Source organism: Rhineura floridana, chromosome 1, assembly GCF_030035675.1.
Source record: "Rhineura floridana isolate rRhiFlo1 chromosome 1, rRhiFlo1.hap2, whole genome shotgun sequence".
Taxonomy (NCBI): domain Eukaryota; kingdom Metazoa; phylum Chordata; class Lepidosauria; order Squamata; family Rhineuridae; genus Rhineura; species Rhineura floridana.
In genome coordinates this window covers 320,270,293-320,285,743 of record NC_084480.1, presented here as the reverse complement: position 1 = coordinate 320,285,743, position 15,451 = coordinate 320,270,293, and the positions used below count along the sequence as shown (strand labels likewise).

Below are 15,451 nucleotides of genomic sequence, written 5' to 3'. Positions count from 1 at the left end.
ACCTGCAGTCAGACCTTTACTCCCAAGGGGTCCAGGCCTGTAATGGGGCACTCCTCTGGATGGGCCAGGTCCACTTGGGCTCAGGGGTGGTTCAGCCTCGGTGCAGAGGCTGAACTCACCCCAGCTGCAGACAGCCTGTCCTGGACCTTGTCACAGGATCCTGACCCCTTTCCTTTAGAAGGAGCCAGGGCAAGGTCCAAGCCCAGAGCCTCTTGTTCTTCCTCTGATGAGGTCTCCCCTGACTGGGACCAGACACTGACCCTGCTCCGCATCCTCAAGTCTTTTTGCCTACCTGCAATGTGTCCTTGAACTATGTGATAAAGCCTCTTGCCTGGATGGAGGAGTTTGTGCACATGTGTGAACCTCCGGTTTTTGCATGTCTGGGATGTAGCCTACTGTGCAAAGGTAAAGTCGTATCTGATGTTCCATCCACTTTTGCTTCTGGTTTATTGGTCCATCCTGTTTTGGGTAGCATCTAGTTTTCTAGTTTCATAGAAAGCAACGTAATTCCTGGAAGCTGGTTTTTGCTATTGGCCAAGGGAACACCAACATTCAAACAAATGGTACTGGATTACATATATAACTGTAGCAAGGTCCCTGTTCCGTGTTTCTTCAAATACTAAATTATATAAATCACAAATTTTAAAACTGCATGTGTTGGGGGAGAAGTTAAGTTGTGCTGCTGGTATTCTGTAACGCAGATCTGATAACCTTGGCCTGTAGAGTCATGTTCTTTCTCCCTCTCCCCCCCCCCAATTTCTGCATGCCTACCATGACTGTGCTTTATAGATTACAGCAAAGCCTTTGACTGTGTAGATCATGAAAAACTATGGAATGCTTTAAAAGAAATGGGGGTGCCACAGCATCTGATTGTCCTGATGCACAACCTATACTCTGCAGAAGAGACTACTGTAAGGACAGAATATGGAGAAACCGATTGGTTCCCCATCGGAGAGGGTGTGAGACGGGTGTATTTTATCACTCTATTTATTTAATCTATACGCAGAACATATACAGAAAGCGGGACTGGAGCAAGAAGGAGGTGTGAAAATTGGAGGGAGAAATATCAATAATTTAAGTTATGCAGATGATACCATACTAGCAGCAGAAACCAGTAATGATTTAAAATGAATGCTGGTGAAAGTTAAAGAGGAAAGCACAAAAGCAGGACTACAGCTGAACGTCAAAAACACTAAAGTAATGACAACAAAAGATTTATGCAACTTTAAAGTTGACGATGAGGACATTGAACTTTTCAAGGATTATCAATACCTGGGCAGAGTCATTAACCAAAATGGAGCCAATAGTCAAGAAACCAGAAGTAGTTTAGGACTGGGGAGGACAGCTGTGAGAGAACTAGAAAAGGTCCTCAACTGCAAAGATATATCACTGAACACTAAAGTCAGGATCATTCAGACCATGGTATTCCCAATCTGTTTGGATGTGAAAATTGGTCAGTGAAAAAAGGGGATAAGAGAAAAATCAACTGATCTGAAATGTGTTGGAGGAGAGCTTTCATGGACTGCAAAAAAGAAATAATTGGGTGTTAGAACTAATTAAACCAGATCTATCACTAGAAGCTAAAATTATGAAACAGGTTATCATACTTTGGACACATCATGAGAAGACATGATTCACTAGAAAAGACAATGATGCTGGGGGAAACAGCAGGGAGTAGAAAAAGAGGAAGACCAAACGAGATAGATTGATCCCATACAGAAAGCCACAGACCTGAACTTACAAGATCTGAACAGGGTGGTTCATGACAGATGCTAATGGAGGTCGCTGATTCATAGGGTCGCCATAAGTGGTGATCGACTTGAAGGCAAATAACAAATTGCCAGTATAATGGGATGCAGATGTCGACCCTCCGCTGAATGACTCCACCCTGCTGGGCTGAAGCAAGCCATTCTTCAGCAGCCGCCTCCTGATCTCTGCAGAGTGTAGATAATTGCAGTGGCCTACACTGCAGGGCTGTAGCAAACTACTGCCTTTCAGCCATGAAGCCCCCAGCCCGTTTCTTATATAATGGACTCAGTTTGTATTTGTATCACGAATTTAAAAAAAAGTTTAAACAACTTGACGCGTAGCCTAACATGAATTGGTCAGGAATTCTTGCCTTTGCTGCTAGTGTGTATTTTGTGCCCAAAATACTAAAAATCCTCGCTGCCTCTGCTGTTGCCTAAGAGCTGAGATGCCACTTCCGCTAGGCTAACAAAAGGGAGGAAATGGCATTAAAAGCAGCCCGGAAGTCCCGCCTCCCGGCAGTGCAGTGTCCAGTCTGCGCCTCTGAAGTCTATGGTAGGGAGCCCAGCCCGCTTCCTGCCCCTCCCCGACCCTACAGCCACTTGCTGCTTCCTGGGTGAAACAGAAACCTTCAAGCTCCATGCAGGTGAGGGGTGCGGGAGAGAGGAGGAGGTCTTTTGGGAAATAAAATGGGGGGGGGGGTCTCTAAGGGAAAAGGCAGCCTCCTCCTCAGCCCAGGAGGCATGATGCCTTGCAGTTGCAGGATCAGCACCCAGGTTTGTTTGTTTGGGGGTGTATGTAAACAAGGCATCGCGCTATGTCAGAATCTGCCCTGTGAAATCTCACAAAGAGGTCAGGAAGGAGGCGCCCTCTCCCTTTTTTGTGGGTGGGAGTGCGATGGGGTTGGGATGTGATTTAAAACTCCCCGTAAGATGTTTTGCGTTTTTTCTTCAGCAACAACAACCCTGAAATCGTGAAAGATTATTATCTCAATGTTACTGACATGGAGTGTGTGTGTGTATGTATGTGTGTGGGTTAAAGGTTAGGGGCCTTGTTAACAGTTCGAGTTGCCAACTTCTTTATCCTGGTACAACTCCTGTGCCACAGTGTAGACTGTTATCTTTTCAGCCTGCCTCTGTATCTGACATGCAGACATTAGCAGCTGAGTGTCTTTCCACAATGTGGAAAAGCTTCACGTATTGATCTCGCAGTAATATCCTGCTGATTAAGACACAAGACCAGGTCAGACTCGTTCCTTTATGGTTAGTTGGTAACCTTGCTGAAACTGACTGCTGATAAGACACAGTTGGTGTGGGTGGGTGGGTGGTTTTTGCATCAAGGAATTAGGGAGACTGTTCTGCGTGGGATTGCACAGTCTCTGAAGGAGAGTAATCTGGGGGTACTCTTTGATTTTAAATTGACACTTGAGGCCCAGGTGGTTTCAGTCGTGGGGGATGCCTATGCCAGCTGCGCCTGGTGTGCCGGGCAAGACTCTTCCTGGACTGAGATTGCCTGGCTGCAGTGGTCCATGCTGCAGCAACCTTGCAATTAGACTACTGCATTGGGCTTTATGTGGGGCTGCCCTTGAAGATGGTTTGGCAGCTGTAACTGGCACAGAATGTGGCTGTTAACTGACGCAGCAAGATGATACCATGTGTCACCAGTCCTGGAAGCACTGCACTGGTTGGCTGTGACCTGTCCAAAGATTTGGTGAAATTAAGTAAATATTCCTAGTCTTTTTTCACACTCACGCACATAAACCCAAAGTTTAAAGCATCTTATGAAGGGCTCCCAATATTTTTCTGTTCAGGCCTACTCCTACTTAGGTTCCCCATATAGCAGCATCAGAAGCATCTAGACCAGGCTTCCCAGCTTGTGCTGGCTGGGCCTGACAGGGGTTGCAGTCCAAAACATCTGGAGGGCACCAGGTTGGGGAAGACTGACCTAGACTATTCACAGGGGTTTGCACAGGCAGTTGCTCTTGTCTACCTCTCCAGGAAAACTCAATAAATTATCTGCATGAAGATTGCATGGAATGCTTGACACTGGCAAAAGGAAGTAAGTTACAATACTTTTGCATAATAATGCTGCAAATGTATGTAATGTGAAATGGATAATCTAATTAAATAAGTATTATGCTAGTAAATATACGCACACCTGTCAGGTGACTACATCCCTGCCCTCTGCAAGGAGTATGTGGCCACTTCTGGCTTGAGTGACAGCTGTTCTCTGTCTGTGTCTCTTTGTTCAGTAGGCGGTTTCAGCAGGCCAGACAGTGTCCTTGACGTCACAACCAGTCAGAGGCCGGTTCTGTCTCAACGGAAGGAGGTTGGACCATGCAGTTGATCAACATCAAGACCAGCCACTGGAACAGGCCAGTCTCAGAGACTGGCAGCCCACTCTGCCTGTAGAAACTGGAAAGAGGGCTGGAGTCTAATTGCTGCCCACGCAGGGAGGAGCTGCCCCTGCTGGTTGTCAGTGGTTTGCTTGAACGAGAAGAACTGAGTCAGTGGCTTCACCTGGCCGGAAGGAAGGAGGGTGACGACTTTGATTCAAGGGATTCGATTAGTCGGCCACATCATCCTGATTCAGTAAGGGACATGTCAAGGCAGGTGGAATCCTGGCAGGCCATTTGGAGGAGATGGATGGCAGCTGTGACGGCAGAGGTGGAGGCACCCGATTTGAGTTACTTCTGGAGACTGCAGTGCTTGTCGTTGTTTAGTCCCTGAAGGAGCTGGCCTGGGATTGGGAGAAGGAAGAAACAGCTTGCGCAGCGCCCACAGCAGGTTGGTATCAGGGCAGTCTGTGCCCTGTAGGCCGTGTAACTGCATTTCCCAGTATGACTTACACCAAGGCTGCTTCAGCCAGTATATTCACTTGTGGTGCTGCATCATGGGAGTTGGAGTCTTTGAGAGGCTGGGCCTGGGAAAGGGCTTTTTGGCATCATGCAGCAGCTTGGGAACTATAGTTCCTTATTGCCTCAGGTTGCGAAGACATCTCTGCTTTGGGGGTGATGGAACCAGGAGAGGGCCTGGGAATCCTGGAGCAAAGGGGCACTTCCTCTGTGGAAAGAAGTCTAGAAGTAGCAGGTTGTGCTTTGTGTGTGTCTTGGGCTGGGAGGTGAGCTCCATCAGTGGATAGAGAAAAGTTCTTCTCCCTCTCTCATAATACTAGAACTCGTGGGCATTCAAAGAAGCTGAATGTTGGAAGATTCAGGACAGACAAAAGGAAGTACTTCTTTACTCAGCGCATAGTTAAACTATGGAATTTGCTCCCACAAGATGCAGTAATGGCCACCAGCTTGGATGGCTTTAAAAGAAGATTAGACAAGTTCATGGAGGACAGGGCTATCAATGGCTACTAGCCATGATGGCTGTGCTCTGCCACCCTAGTCAGAGGCAGCATGCTTCTGAAAACCAGTTGCCGGAAGCCTCAGGAGGGGAGAGTGTTCTTGCACTCGGGTCCTGCTTGCGGGCTTCCCCCAGGCACCTGGTTGGCCACTGTGAGAACAGGATGCTGGACCAGATGGGCCACTGGCCTGATCCAGCAGGCTCTTCTTATGTTCTTAAAAGAAGATTGGACAAATTCATGGAGGACAGGGCTATCAGTGGCTACTAGCTGTGATGGCTGTGCTCTGCCACCCTAGTCAGAGGCAGCATGCTTCTGAAAACCAGTTGCCGGAAGCCTCAGGAGGGGAGAGTGTTCTTGCACTCGGGTCCTGCTTGCGGGCTTCCCCCAGGCACCTGGTTGGCCACTGTGAGAACAGGATGCTGGACCAGATGGGCCACTGGCCTAGCAGGCTCTTCTTATGTTCTTATGGATCTGGTTAGGCGTTAGGGTGTCGGAATGCTCTCGCCCATCAGCTCCCCTGCCCAGATGGCCCAAGTAAGGCTGGTGCAAGGCAGAGCAGGGAAGCTGCAGTAGCTGCCTTCCAGAGCAACAGGGCTATCACTTTCCAAAGGCAGGTGGGTGGGGCAAGGAGTACTGGGTTCGAATTAGCTGCTAGGAGACGCTTCACTGTCAAATGGATGAGCTGCACTGTGAAACTACCTTCACTGGAGCCCAGTGTCTGTTGGGTGGGGGTGCCTTTGGTGCAGGGCAGGCGTGGGGAACCTTTGGCCCTCTAGATGTTGCTGGGCTACAACTCTCATCGTCCCAGGCCATTGGCCATCGTTGCTGAGGCTGATGGGAGTTGTAGTTCAACATCTGGAGGGCCAAAGGTTAGGGCAGCCTTTCTCAAGCAGTGTGCCTCCAGATGTTGCTGGACTACAATTCCCATCTTTCCTGACCATTAGCAATGCTGGCTGAGGCTGATGGGAGTTGTGGTCCAACAGTGTCTGGAGGCACACTGGTTGGGAAAGGCTGGCTTAGGGCATCTGCCCACTTCAGGGGTTGAATGTTTCCGTAAAGTAGTGCTGGCGCCAGCCTTCTTCTGTTAACACCCCTCCATGTCCTTTTGAGATCCCAGCAAGACCCACTGCTGGCTCATTGACTAGAGATGAGCCCTACTGGCAGATTTCTGATGAAAAACTGAGATGGGCTGAGCCTCGCTGCTGGTCATACAGGGCTTTATGTTTAAAGCACTCTTATACAACTTGAATGGTGACAGCTTCTCCCAAAGAATCCTGGGAACTGCTGCCCTGGTCTCCTGCTGGAAGTAAGGGCGGGATATAAATCAAATAATTAAATAAATAAATAAATAAACAAACTGTAGCTTGCTAAGGGTGCTGGCCTCACAGACCGACAATTCCCAGCACTCTTAACAAGAACTACCGTGCCCAGGATTCTCCATGACTGCTAAAGTGATAGAAGAGTGCTTTAAGTGTATGGTGTGGATGTGACCTTAGAAATGGACTCCTCTGGGCTCCCCCTTCTGGCCCTTCCTGTCTCCCTTCTGCTTTTCTTGCAGTGTAAAGTTGCACGTGCCTGTCTCCCGTTCAGCTCAGGGGTGGGGAACCTTTGGCTGTCCAGACTGAACTACAACTCCTGTCAGTCCTAGAAAAGGTGGCCAGTGGCCAGGGATGACGGGAGTTGTGGTTCAGCAACATCTGAGGGGCTGCAGGTTCCCCACAGCCGGCTTAGCTCACTTCTTTCTGTGCTCCCTTTCAGAGTGCTTGGGGATTTATTACATTATGTGCCACTTTGTTGTGCCAAGATGCATTTAGCCGCAGGGTTCAAGCAGCTGAGCGCAATCAATCAATAGCAATTGAGGTTTAATGGCAGAAAATCCTCTCACGTCTCAGAAAGGACAGTCAGATCAAGCTATTTCCTTCCTGGGCCGGTTTTTGTGTGTGTGCAAAACTGGCTCCCTGTCTTCTCGTGTTTATGGCCAGATTTTTTAAGGGGGAAAGTTCTACAAAACAAAACTACCTACAAGGTGGTCTGAAGGCTGCCGCTTTCTGTCTTTCTTTAACATCGTACAGTTGCGTAGAGCAGCAATGCCTCCTGTGTGACTGAATAGTTAAAAAAGCTGTTTTCAAACGTTCTCAGGAAGCAACTGTATGTCATAGTACACCTTGTACAGGGGGGGAAATGGACAGCTCATGTACCAATGGGGGCAGCCATTTTTTCCCCTCTAAAGTGCCCATCTTTTTTCCCCATGCAATTTCCCAGGAACCACCTATTATGACATAAAGTTGCTTCCTGGAAGCATTTAAAACCAGGTGTTTTTTTTTACGGAGCAGCCACAGAGGAGAAGGAACCAGCCGCTCCGAGCAGCTGTAAAGTGGTAAAGAAAGAGGCAGCCCTCAAAAGTACAGTCCTAGAGCAGAGGTTGTCTCCTCCTGTCCAAGTCCTGACACGTCTGAGGCAACTGGAAGCGGCGGCTTGTGTGAAGTCTAGAACCAGAGGGTGGGGGGCTGGCGGGTGCAACTGAGTGCATGGAAGTACTGTGGGCCCTCTAAGCTGGATGGCATTTAGGGGGTGCAGGTGAAGATAGGGAAGGCTGGGGCTTCACCAACGCAAAACCCCAGCCTTTTACACGGAAAGATTTTGCAGCTGCTGACAAGATTTGGAGGGAGTGTGGGCTACAGGAGGAGAGACTGAAAGAACTGGGCATGTTTAGCCTGGAGAAGAGAAGACTGAGGGGAGATATGATAGCACTTTTCAAGTACATGAAAGGTTGTCTCATAGAGGAGGGCCGGGATCTCTTCTCGATTGTCCCAGAGTGCAGGACACGGAATAATGAATTCAAGTTGCAGGAAGCCAGATTTCGACTGAACATCAGGAAAAACTTCCTAACTGTTAGAGCAATACGACAATGGAACTAGTGACCTATAGAGGTAGTGGGCTCTCCAACACTGGAGGCCTTCAAGAGGCAGCTGGACAGCCATCTGTTGGGAATGCTTTGATTTGGATTCCTGCATTGCGCAGGGGGTTGGACTTGATGGCCTTATAGGCCCCTTCCAACTCTACTGTTCTGATTCTATACATCCCTGTATGAGGCTCTCTCCAGTGTTGCTGGTCTTCCCAAGCCAGAGCAGGCTTCATTACCTGCCACACTTTTTGACCTGCCTTGACTGTAGTGCCCCCTTGTGGAGCCTTCTGGATGGGCAGCAGAGCCACTGTCTTCTGTTCCCAGACGTATCCGCTGATGGCCTTTTCTCTCTCCATCTTTGCCAGGAAGTTCCAACCCCGTAGTCGTAGCACTGACAATTCTTCCAGCCCCAGGAGGCACGAAAAATGAAGCTGCTGGAAAACTCAAGGTTTGAAGCCATAAACTCCCAGCTGACAGTGGAAACGGGAGACGCACACATCATTGGCAGGTGAGAGGCAAGGTGGCTCCTGCACTGGGAGGGAGGAATCTTCCTTGTTCATCTTGCCACGTGGCCCCCAAGGGTGCTCTTCTGTGGCTTTTAGGGCTTTTCAAATCAAGAGACAGGTTTACGTTTTGAAGAACAGCATGTGAGCCAGGGGGAGGGACATTCAAAGCAGGCCTCTCCCAGTCCTCTGCTCAGCCACTGGTTCCCAGGCCACTAAATGCAAGTATTTGAGCTTATAAGGGCTGATACGAAAGTTCAAGAAACAACTTGGTGATTTAATCCTGGATGATGGAGCCAGCTGGGCATACCTGATTTGATGTGACAGGTGGATCTAGTCTGACCCAGTTCTGTCCTTTTGGGTCTTGATGGTGCAGCTTCAGGGGGGGGGCAGCCAGTCATGATTCTACCACCCTTTCCTGGGTAACCCATTCCAGGGGAAGGCCACAGCTCAGTGGCAGAGCATCAGTCATCCCTGCAAAAGACTCCAGTCCCGTCCCCAATGACATGTCCAGGTAGCGCTGTGAGAGACTCGTGCCAGAAATCCTGGAGTCAGATGGACCAGCGGTCTGACCTGGTGTAGGGATTCTTAGCACTTATGAACAAGGCCTCCTTGGTAGGTGTAGCTCAGGGCTTCACGGCCTCCATGACAAATTCTATGTGGCCCTGTTTTATTTATTTATTTAGAAATATTCTGTTCAGGGTGATGTACGAGTGTGTGAATAAAACTAATTCATGCAACAGAAGTACAGTTTAGAAACCCCAAAAATAAAGGTAACAAGACAGGGAGAGAGAAGAGGCAGACTAGAAAAAGCTAAAGGGTGGAACAAGGCAATATGACAGAATATCACCTAAAATGCCTGGGCAGTACACATTTGGAAGGGCGCACCTTTGACTTGATGATCTGTACTGGGCAGAGTAATGGTGATCTGTGGGTGGGGTATCTTTTCATAGATCTCTTGTCATGGCCGGATCACGACCCGCTAGGATTTAGGCTTGCAGGGGCTTCTGGGGTCTGAAGGGGCACCGGGGGGGGGGAGCGCAGTTGAGATGGTTCCTCCTCAGATGGTGATGGATGGATCTCAATGGCTTCCTGATGGCCCTTGGGGAGGTTCCTCTTGGCATGACTGGCAACCGGTCCTATAGTTAATCTGTGGCATTGGGTGATTGATACAGTCCCTCCTAGAAGCCCTCTGCTGATGGCACGAGGCCTCCCTGCTGTACATGGTACCTTGGGGTGATTAAGGAGTGGGCACGGTGGCTAAAGCATTGCTGGAGGAAAACTCGAGGCAAGTGAAGCCGAGTGTGGGCCAGTGCTCATTTTAGGGCCAATGTTGTGTCTGTGTGATGGCATCCAGCTGTTCTGAGTGCCGAGGGGCCGATTATATTCTAGCCACCCGGCGGAGTTGGGGCACCCTTGGTGTTTGCAGAGGAAACTGCCTGCCTCTGCTCCAACTTGGGTGTGGTGCGCTTCAAGAATGGGTGTTATTTTTCGAGAAAACTGACTGCATTTTGACATGGTGTTTAGCCGAGTGGAACTTCTGCTGTAAACCGCCCAGAGAGCTTCGGCTATGGGGCGGTATATAAATGTAATAAATAAATAAATAAACTCTTACCCCTTATTAGGATGGCCTGTCCTCCTAGGTATCCTCCCCATAGCGAGTTCCTGGCCAGCTAAAGCGACCGAGAGGGGACAGTGTGGGGAGGGTTGGCTGCTCCTGCCGTAAATCTCCCTTGATCACCCTGTTGCAAGGTGGACAGGAGGCACCTGACCCATTTGATTCTCCTGGATCTCTTGGGGGCTTCTGATGCTGTCAGTTGTGGTACCTTTCTGGATTTTGTCAGACTGGGGGATATGGGGCTCTGTGCTTTGCTGCTCCTGTTGATGCCTTCTGTTCTCTGCTTCTTACTGATAGTTACTTTTGCTCTTGTTGTTCGATGTGCACGTCTCGTTTTCTGTAAGTTGCTGTGGTGAATGTTCTTGATGGAGAGACAGGATGCCATGTACCCAACTCCTTTCAGAACTGTTGGCAGTGCTTGCAAGCAAGCCACTTGTGTGTGCTCAAGACTTGGAAGCCAGAGGGCCAGCAGAAGCCAAATCTGCCTTGCCACTAGCCTCCCTGTTGTGTCCCTGCAGTTGGTGTGCCAAGAGCCTGGTGCCTGCCTCCCAAGTGTTTCCAGACTCAGTGGCCTGTAGGCTCCTCCTCCTTCTCTGGGTCTGCCTGTGCCTTTCAGTTTCAGAGGTCTGTGGGGAGCCGCTGGCAACAACCCTTTTCCCATCGTCAGGCTCAGAGTTGCATGTCTCCCTGCAGGATTGAGAGCTACTCTTGCAAGATGGCCGGTGACGACAAGCACCTTTTCAAGCAGTTCTGCCAGGAGGGGCAGCCCCACGTCCTTGAGGCCCTGTCCCCACCCCAGACCACAGGGATCAGCCCAAGCAGGTATGTGTGCCCCTGCTTGACACCACGCAGAGCAAGCTGTGGAAGCGAAATTGGGTCCTCAGCGGCCTTGCCTGGCTGCCCACCTGAACAGTCCTTGGAGATTGGTTGGCTGGGTCAAGAGTTGGCAGGAGGAGTCTCATTTTGCAGCACAAAGTTGGCTGAGTAGTGAGGAAGAGGAGGAGGCTCACTTCGTGGGGGGGGAGGAAGTGTGTGACAGCCTAGCACGGGGGGCAGGGGAAAATCTCAGAACTTCCTGTTCCCAGATTCCCCTCCTGTTCAGAGCAGGGGAGAGGAAATGTTGCTGGACTGCACCTCTCCCATCACCCTGACCATTGGCCGTGCTCGCTGAGGCTGATGGGAGGTGGGTGTCTAGCTACATCAGGCTCCCCAGCAGTCTGAAATGCTGCTCCTGCCCTCCGTGGAGCATCCCAGGCCCCAGGCATTGTCGGAAAGCTTGTGGCCATGGGGCACCTCTTCCTAGCCTGCTGTCCCAAGATCAGGCAGTGCCTGCCCGAATCTTGAGTTTGCTCAGCAACAGGGAAAGAGCATGGCAGGTTCCAAAGCCCCGGGCTAGCCTGGGGGAGGTAACAGACCAAGCTGTCCTGTGTGCTAGGCTCAGCAAAAGCCAAAGCGGCGACGAGGAGGGGCCCCTCAGTGACACATGCAGCCGCAAGACCCTCTTCTACCTGAGGGCGACGCTGAACGAGTCCTTCCGGCCCGACTATGACTTCAGCGCTGCCAAGAGCCATGAATTCAGCCGGGAGCCAAGCCTCAACTGGGTAAGCCCCTCCCAGGCCAGCAGATCCCTCCTCGCCTCATCCGCGCAGCAGCTCCCACACACGCACCTTGCGAGGATGCCTGCCACGTCACCTTCTCGGCCCTCCCAGCCCCTGAGTGGGAAAGCCTGCCAGGGGGCGGGGTTTCCTTCACCTCGGGCCACAGGCTCCTTCACCTCTCCCCCATGTTGAGTAGGAAGACCCCCTGTGGGAAGCAGTCTTGCCTCCTCTTCTGTAAAAGATCTTTTGCCCCTGACTTTCACGGGATGCAGGTGGGGCACTATCCCTCTGGAAGAAAACCCCTCCCACTGAAGGCTCCTTCAGGGAGACCTGCAAAGCAATGCCCACGTCACCTGTCTGAGATGGCCTCTCCTTGGACATTCCCGGCCCCCTTTCCAGCTTGGAGGGCGGCTGGGTCCCACACGGCTCTCGCACTGGAACCGACATCCACTGCCCTAGACTGGCCCAACCTGGCCATCTCTTGGAGGATGCCTCCTTCTCAGTCTGGCCCGAGGCTTCTGCTTCACTGATCCCCTTTGCCCGGTCTCGGACTGGCTAGCCAGTCCCGTCTGTGGCCTCTCTCTCAGATCAGAGACTTCCTGCCTCCGGTGGAATGGGGCGAGTGGGCTGTGACTCCTTGTCGGAGCTTGGCAAAGTTACTTTTTTGAACTACAACTCCCATCAGCCCCAGCCAGCACGGCCACTGCATTGGGCTGATGGGAGCTGTAGTTCAAAAAAGTAACTTTGCCAAGCTCTGCTCCTTGTCTGAGTGCCGTGGTAACTAGTTCACTGCTGCCGGTGAAGGGCGCAACCCTGTGCCTTGACTGGGGGGCCTGTGCCAGCCCCTCTCCTTGCCTCCCACACGGGAGCGGCTGCAGGGCCCTCGTGTGGCGCAGGGAGAATCGCTCGCACCACTCCCTGTTTGCAGTGCAAGAACCCCACCAGGCTCCCCGGGTCTCTTGCAGGTGGTGAATGCCGTGAACTGCAGCCTCTTTTCGGCGGTGCGGGAGGATTTCAGTGCTCTGAAGCCTCACCTGTGGGATGCTGTGGACCAGGAGATCTGCCTCTCCGAGTGCGACATCTACAGGTGGGCTTGCAGCACTGCTCTGGCACAGAGCGGGGCGGGTGCGGGTGGAGGGGCTGTTGGTGGGGAATGGGCAGGCAGGGGGAGCGCCTCACAACTTCCCTTCTGCTGCTGCAGCTACAACCCGGACCTGGACTCGGACCCATTCGGAGAGGAGGGCAGCCTCTGGTCCTTCAACTATTTCTTCTACAACAAGCGACTGAAGCGGATTGTCTTCTTCACCTGCCGCTCCATCAGGTCAGAAGGGCCTCTGCCACGGTGGCAGGTGTCTAGGCTGGCCAGAGCCCATGGCTCCCTCCGCCCTCCAAGCCTCCTGGGCCAAAGGGCAGAGCAGGCGGTTGTGGGGAGGCCGGCGCTTACCGAGGTCTTGTTTCCCCAGTGGCTCCACGTACCCGCACCCTGAGGCTGGCAACGAGCTGAACATGGACCTGAGCGAGGACGACACGGTGGAGGAGGCGGCAGCAGGCGCCTGTGACAAGGACGGGGGCAGCATTGCGGAGGACAGGTGAGTGGGCCAGGCAGGGGAAGCCCGGCGTGCCCTCTGCCCGCAGGAGCCTGCAAAAGCATGGAGAGACCCAGAGATCCTGGCTGGGGGCAGCGGAGGAGGCCTCTCTGCAGCGTGACGGCTGAGGCGATGTTCCCCTTCCGTGGCGGGAGACAAGTTGCTCGGGGGACTGGGCTTTGCCTCTCCCAGCAGCTGGAGGCCAAGGCTGTGGGGTGCTGAGGGCCTGCTTTCCTGTCTGCAGGAAACAAGTGATCTGCATGTGACTCTCCACGGATGGCGTTCCCCCAAACCAACCCAGCGTTGTGTTGCTTGGCCTGCCTGCCCACCCGCCCTGTGGATGCTGCGTGATCAGCCAGTGGCTCCAGGCTCCCGGGATGCTGCCAGCCAGCCTGCCCCTTGCCCACCTGCACGCGCTTTTGGATCCTGGACGCTGAGGTTTTTGCGCCCCGTGCAGCACTGGAAACTTTGTCCTGCCTTTGCCGCCGTGCCCAAGCGGGACAGGGCCGGCCAGAAGCACTTTTCTGTTCCTAATTCTGGTAGAGCAAATGCTGTCCGTCTGGAGGCAGCACCTGTTGGGGGCCAGGGCTGTGCCTCCCTCCCTGGGAATTGGTCCGTCAGTTTCAAGCTCCTGTTGGGCTCTTCCTGCCCCAGAGCCACGCTGGCTGCTCCTGTGGCCTCGGTCCTTACACTTCTTGATGCTGCAGCCTGCTAAAGACTGGACAGCTGGCAGAAGCTGCATTGACTGGGGGAGGGGGGAGATTCTCCCTCTTTTCCTTTTTTAACCGCAAAAGACTTTGGCATCGAGTGACCCTGGACTGGCAGAAGCCGGGGTTTGGGCATCTGGCTAGTGTGGCTGCTTTCGCTCTGCAAGGGCTCATAGAGTTTATATTTGTATTCAAGCCCAAGAGTCTGTGCTGGTGTCTCCCTGTGCCCCCCCCCCCCGGGATGCCTGCCTCTCCCATCTGATGCCTACCACACCCTTCTTCCCAACCCTGCTCTGTGGCCCACTTGGCACATGGCTGGGTTGGTGCGCCCTCTTCAGCAGAGGGGAAGGGACGCTGGTGCTGCTGGCTGAGCGGGAGGGCTGCTCTTGTGTCCGTCTCCCCCCCCCCCGGCCTTCTCTGGACTGGGCTGCTGTGGAAGTGCTTCTGTTGCGCTGAGTTGGATTCCCTCCTGAGCACTTTGTGTGGGCTTCTGTCCGGTCTTATGAGCTGACGGCAGAGGGCAGGAACTGCCTGCCCACTTGGTGTGGAGCCTGCATTGCTAGATCTCTCGCCCCAGGCACAGACACTCCAGCCCTGCCCTTCTGTGCAACTGACCTCCCCAGGAAAGGAGTCCCTGGTCCCCTGTCAGAAAACAAGCTGGGCTGAGGAGCAGCCTGCATTTGGTCCCCACTAGGCATCCCTGCTTCTGTTTCCCATGGCCGCCCTTGCCCCACTGCCAGGCAGCAAGTGACTTGGGGGCACCCTTTGCCACCCCTCTTTTAGATTCACCGGCTTATTTGCCGCTTCCTGTTTGTCTGTGTTGCCTAGCAGTTTTACTGTTGCAGCTATAAACTTTTTTTCCCTCCATGACTTAACATTATTCTGTCTACTTCCTGCAAGGAGAATCTGGATGGGGCCAGTGGGAAGGGTCTGCTCTGTGGTCTCCCCCCCCCCAGCCCTCTAGGAACTTGTTTGCTGCATTGGAAGCTGTGCCTGGGAGGCAACAGGGCCCAGGGGGTGGGGAGTTGTGGGCTTCAGTGGGTCAGCCTTCCCCTTCCGTGTTGCTCTTGCTTGCCTGCCAAATCTCCCTCGCTCCTTTTGGGGCAGGCAGAGTGGCAGAGCAAAGGTCCTTGTGCTGCTCTCCCACCTTTTTCGCACCCCTGTAAGGATGAGTAAAATCAACTAGGAAAGTGGTATTTTTTTTAAAAAAAAGCTTGAATTCTCTTTCTTCCTCCCCCCCAGGAATTCTGCTCATATGTCACAGCAGCTAATTGTCCATGCAGATGGACAAGGCAGACAATGATATTGGAGGGTTGAGTAGTACTGCTGAAGGCTGCAGTTGGTTCTGGTCCAGGCAACCTTCATCTACCCCTCCTGCTGTTGCCCCAGTCTGGTAAAATGGCAGCTGTGTGGGCCTGGACCGTGGTCTGGCTCTTG

General features: G+C 52.5%; 1 protein-coding gene across 2 annotated transcripts; it reads left to right on the top strand.

Moving 5' to 3' along the window:
- The first annotated feature begins 2,284 nt into the window (after positions 1–2,284).
- LOC133375483 (repressor of RNA polymerase III transcription MAF1 homolog) lies at positions 2,285–15,159 on the top strand. 2 transcript variants are annotated; one of them, XM_061607115.1, is made up of 9 exons: positions 2,285–2,392; positions 3,998–4,532; positions 8,368–8,510; positions 10,817–10,945; positions 11,559–11,724; positions 12,687–12,808; positions 12,923–13,042; positions 13,185–13,310; positions 13,552–15,159. In XM_061607115.1, the coding sequence occupies exons 3-9, from the start codon at positions 8,428–8,430 to the stop codon at positions 13,571–13,573; spliced, it is 768 nt and encodes a 255-aa protein (XP_061463099.1). In that variant the 5' UTR covers positions 2,285–2,392; positions 3,998–4,532; positions 8,368–8,427; the 3' UTR covers positions 13,574–15,159. The 2 variants fall into 2 exon arrangements, with proteins under 2 accessions (XP_061463099.1, XP_061463100.1); XM_061607116.1 differs by having other exon boundaries at positions 2,291–2,392; positions 4,001–4,532.
- The last annotated feature ends 292 nt before the right edge of the window (positions 15,160–15,451 follow it).

What these genes read in the sequence shown, in the direction of transcription:
- LOC133375483 (XM_061607115.1), top strand. Translation starts at nt 8,428, where the DNA reads ATGAAGCTGCTGGAAAACTCAAGGTTTGAAGCCATAAACTCCCAGCTG. An exon ending in ACAGGGATCAGCCCAAGCAG is followed by an intron (nt 10,946 to 11,558) that starts GTATGTGTGCCC and finishes CCTGTGTGCTAG; the next exon opens with GCTCAGCAAAAGCCAAAGCG. An exon ending in GGGAGCCAAGCCTCAACTGG is followed by an intron (nt 11,725 to 12,686) that starts GTAAGCCCCTCC and finishes GGTCTCTTGCAG; the next exon opens with GTGGTGAATGCCGTGAACTG.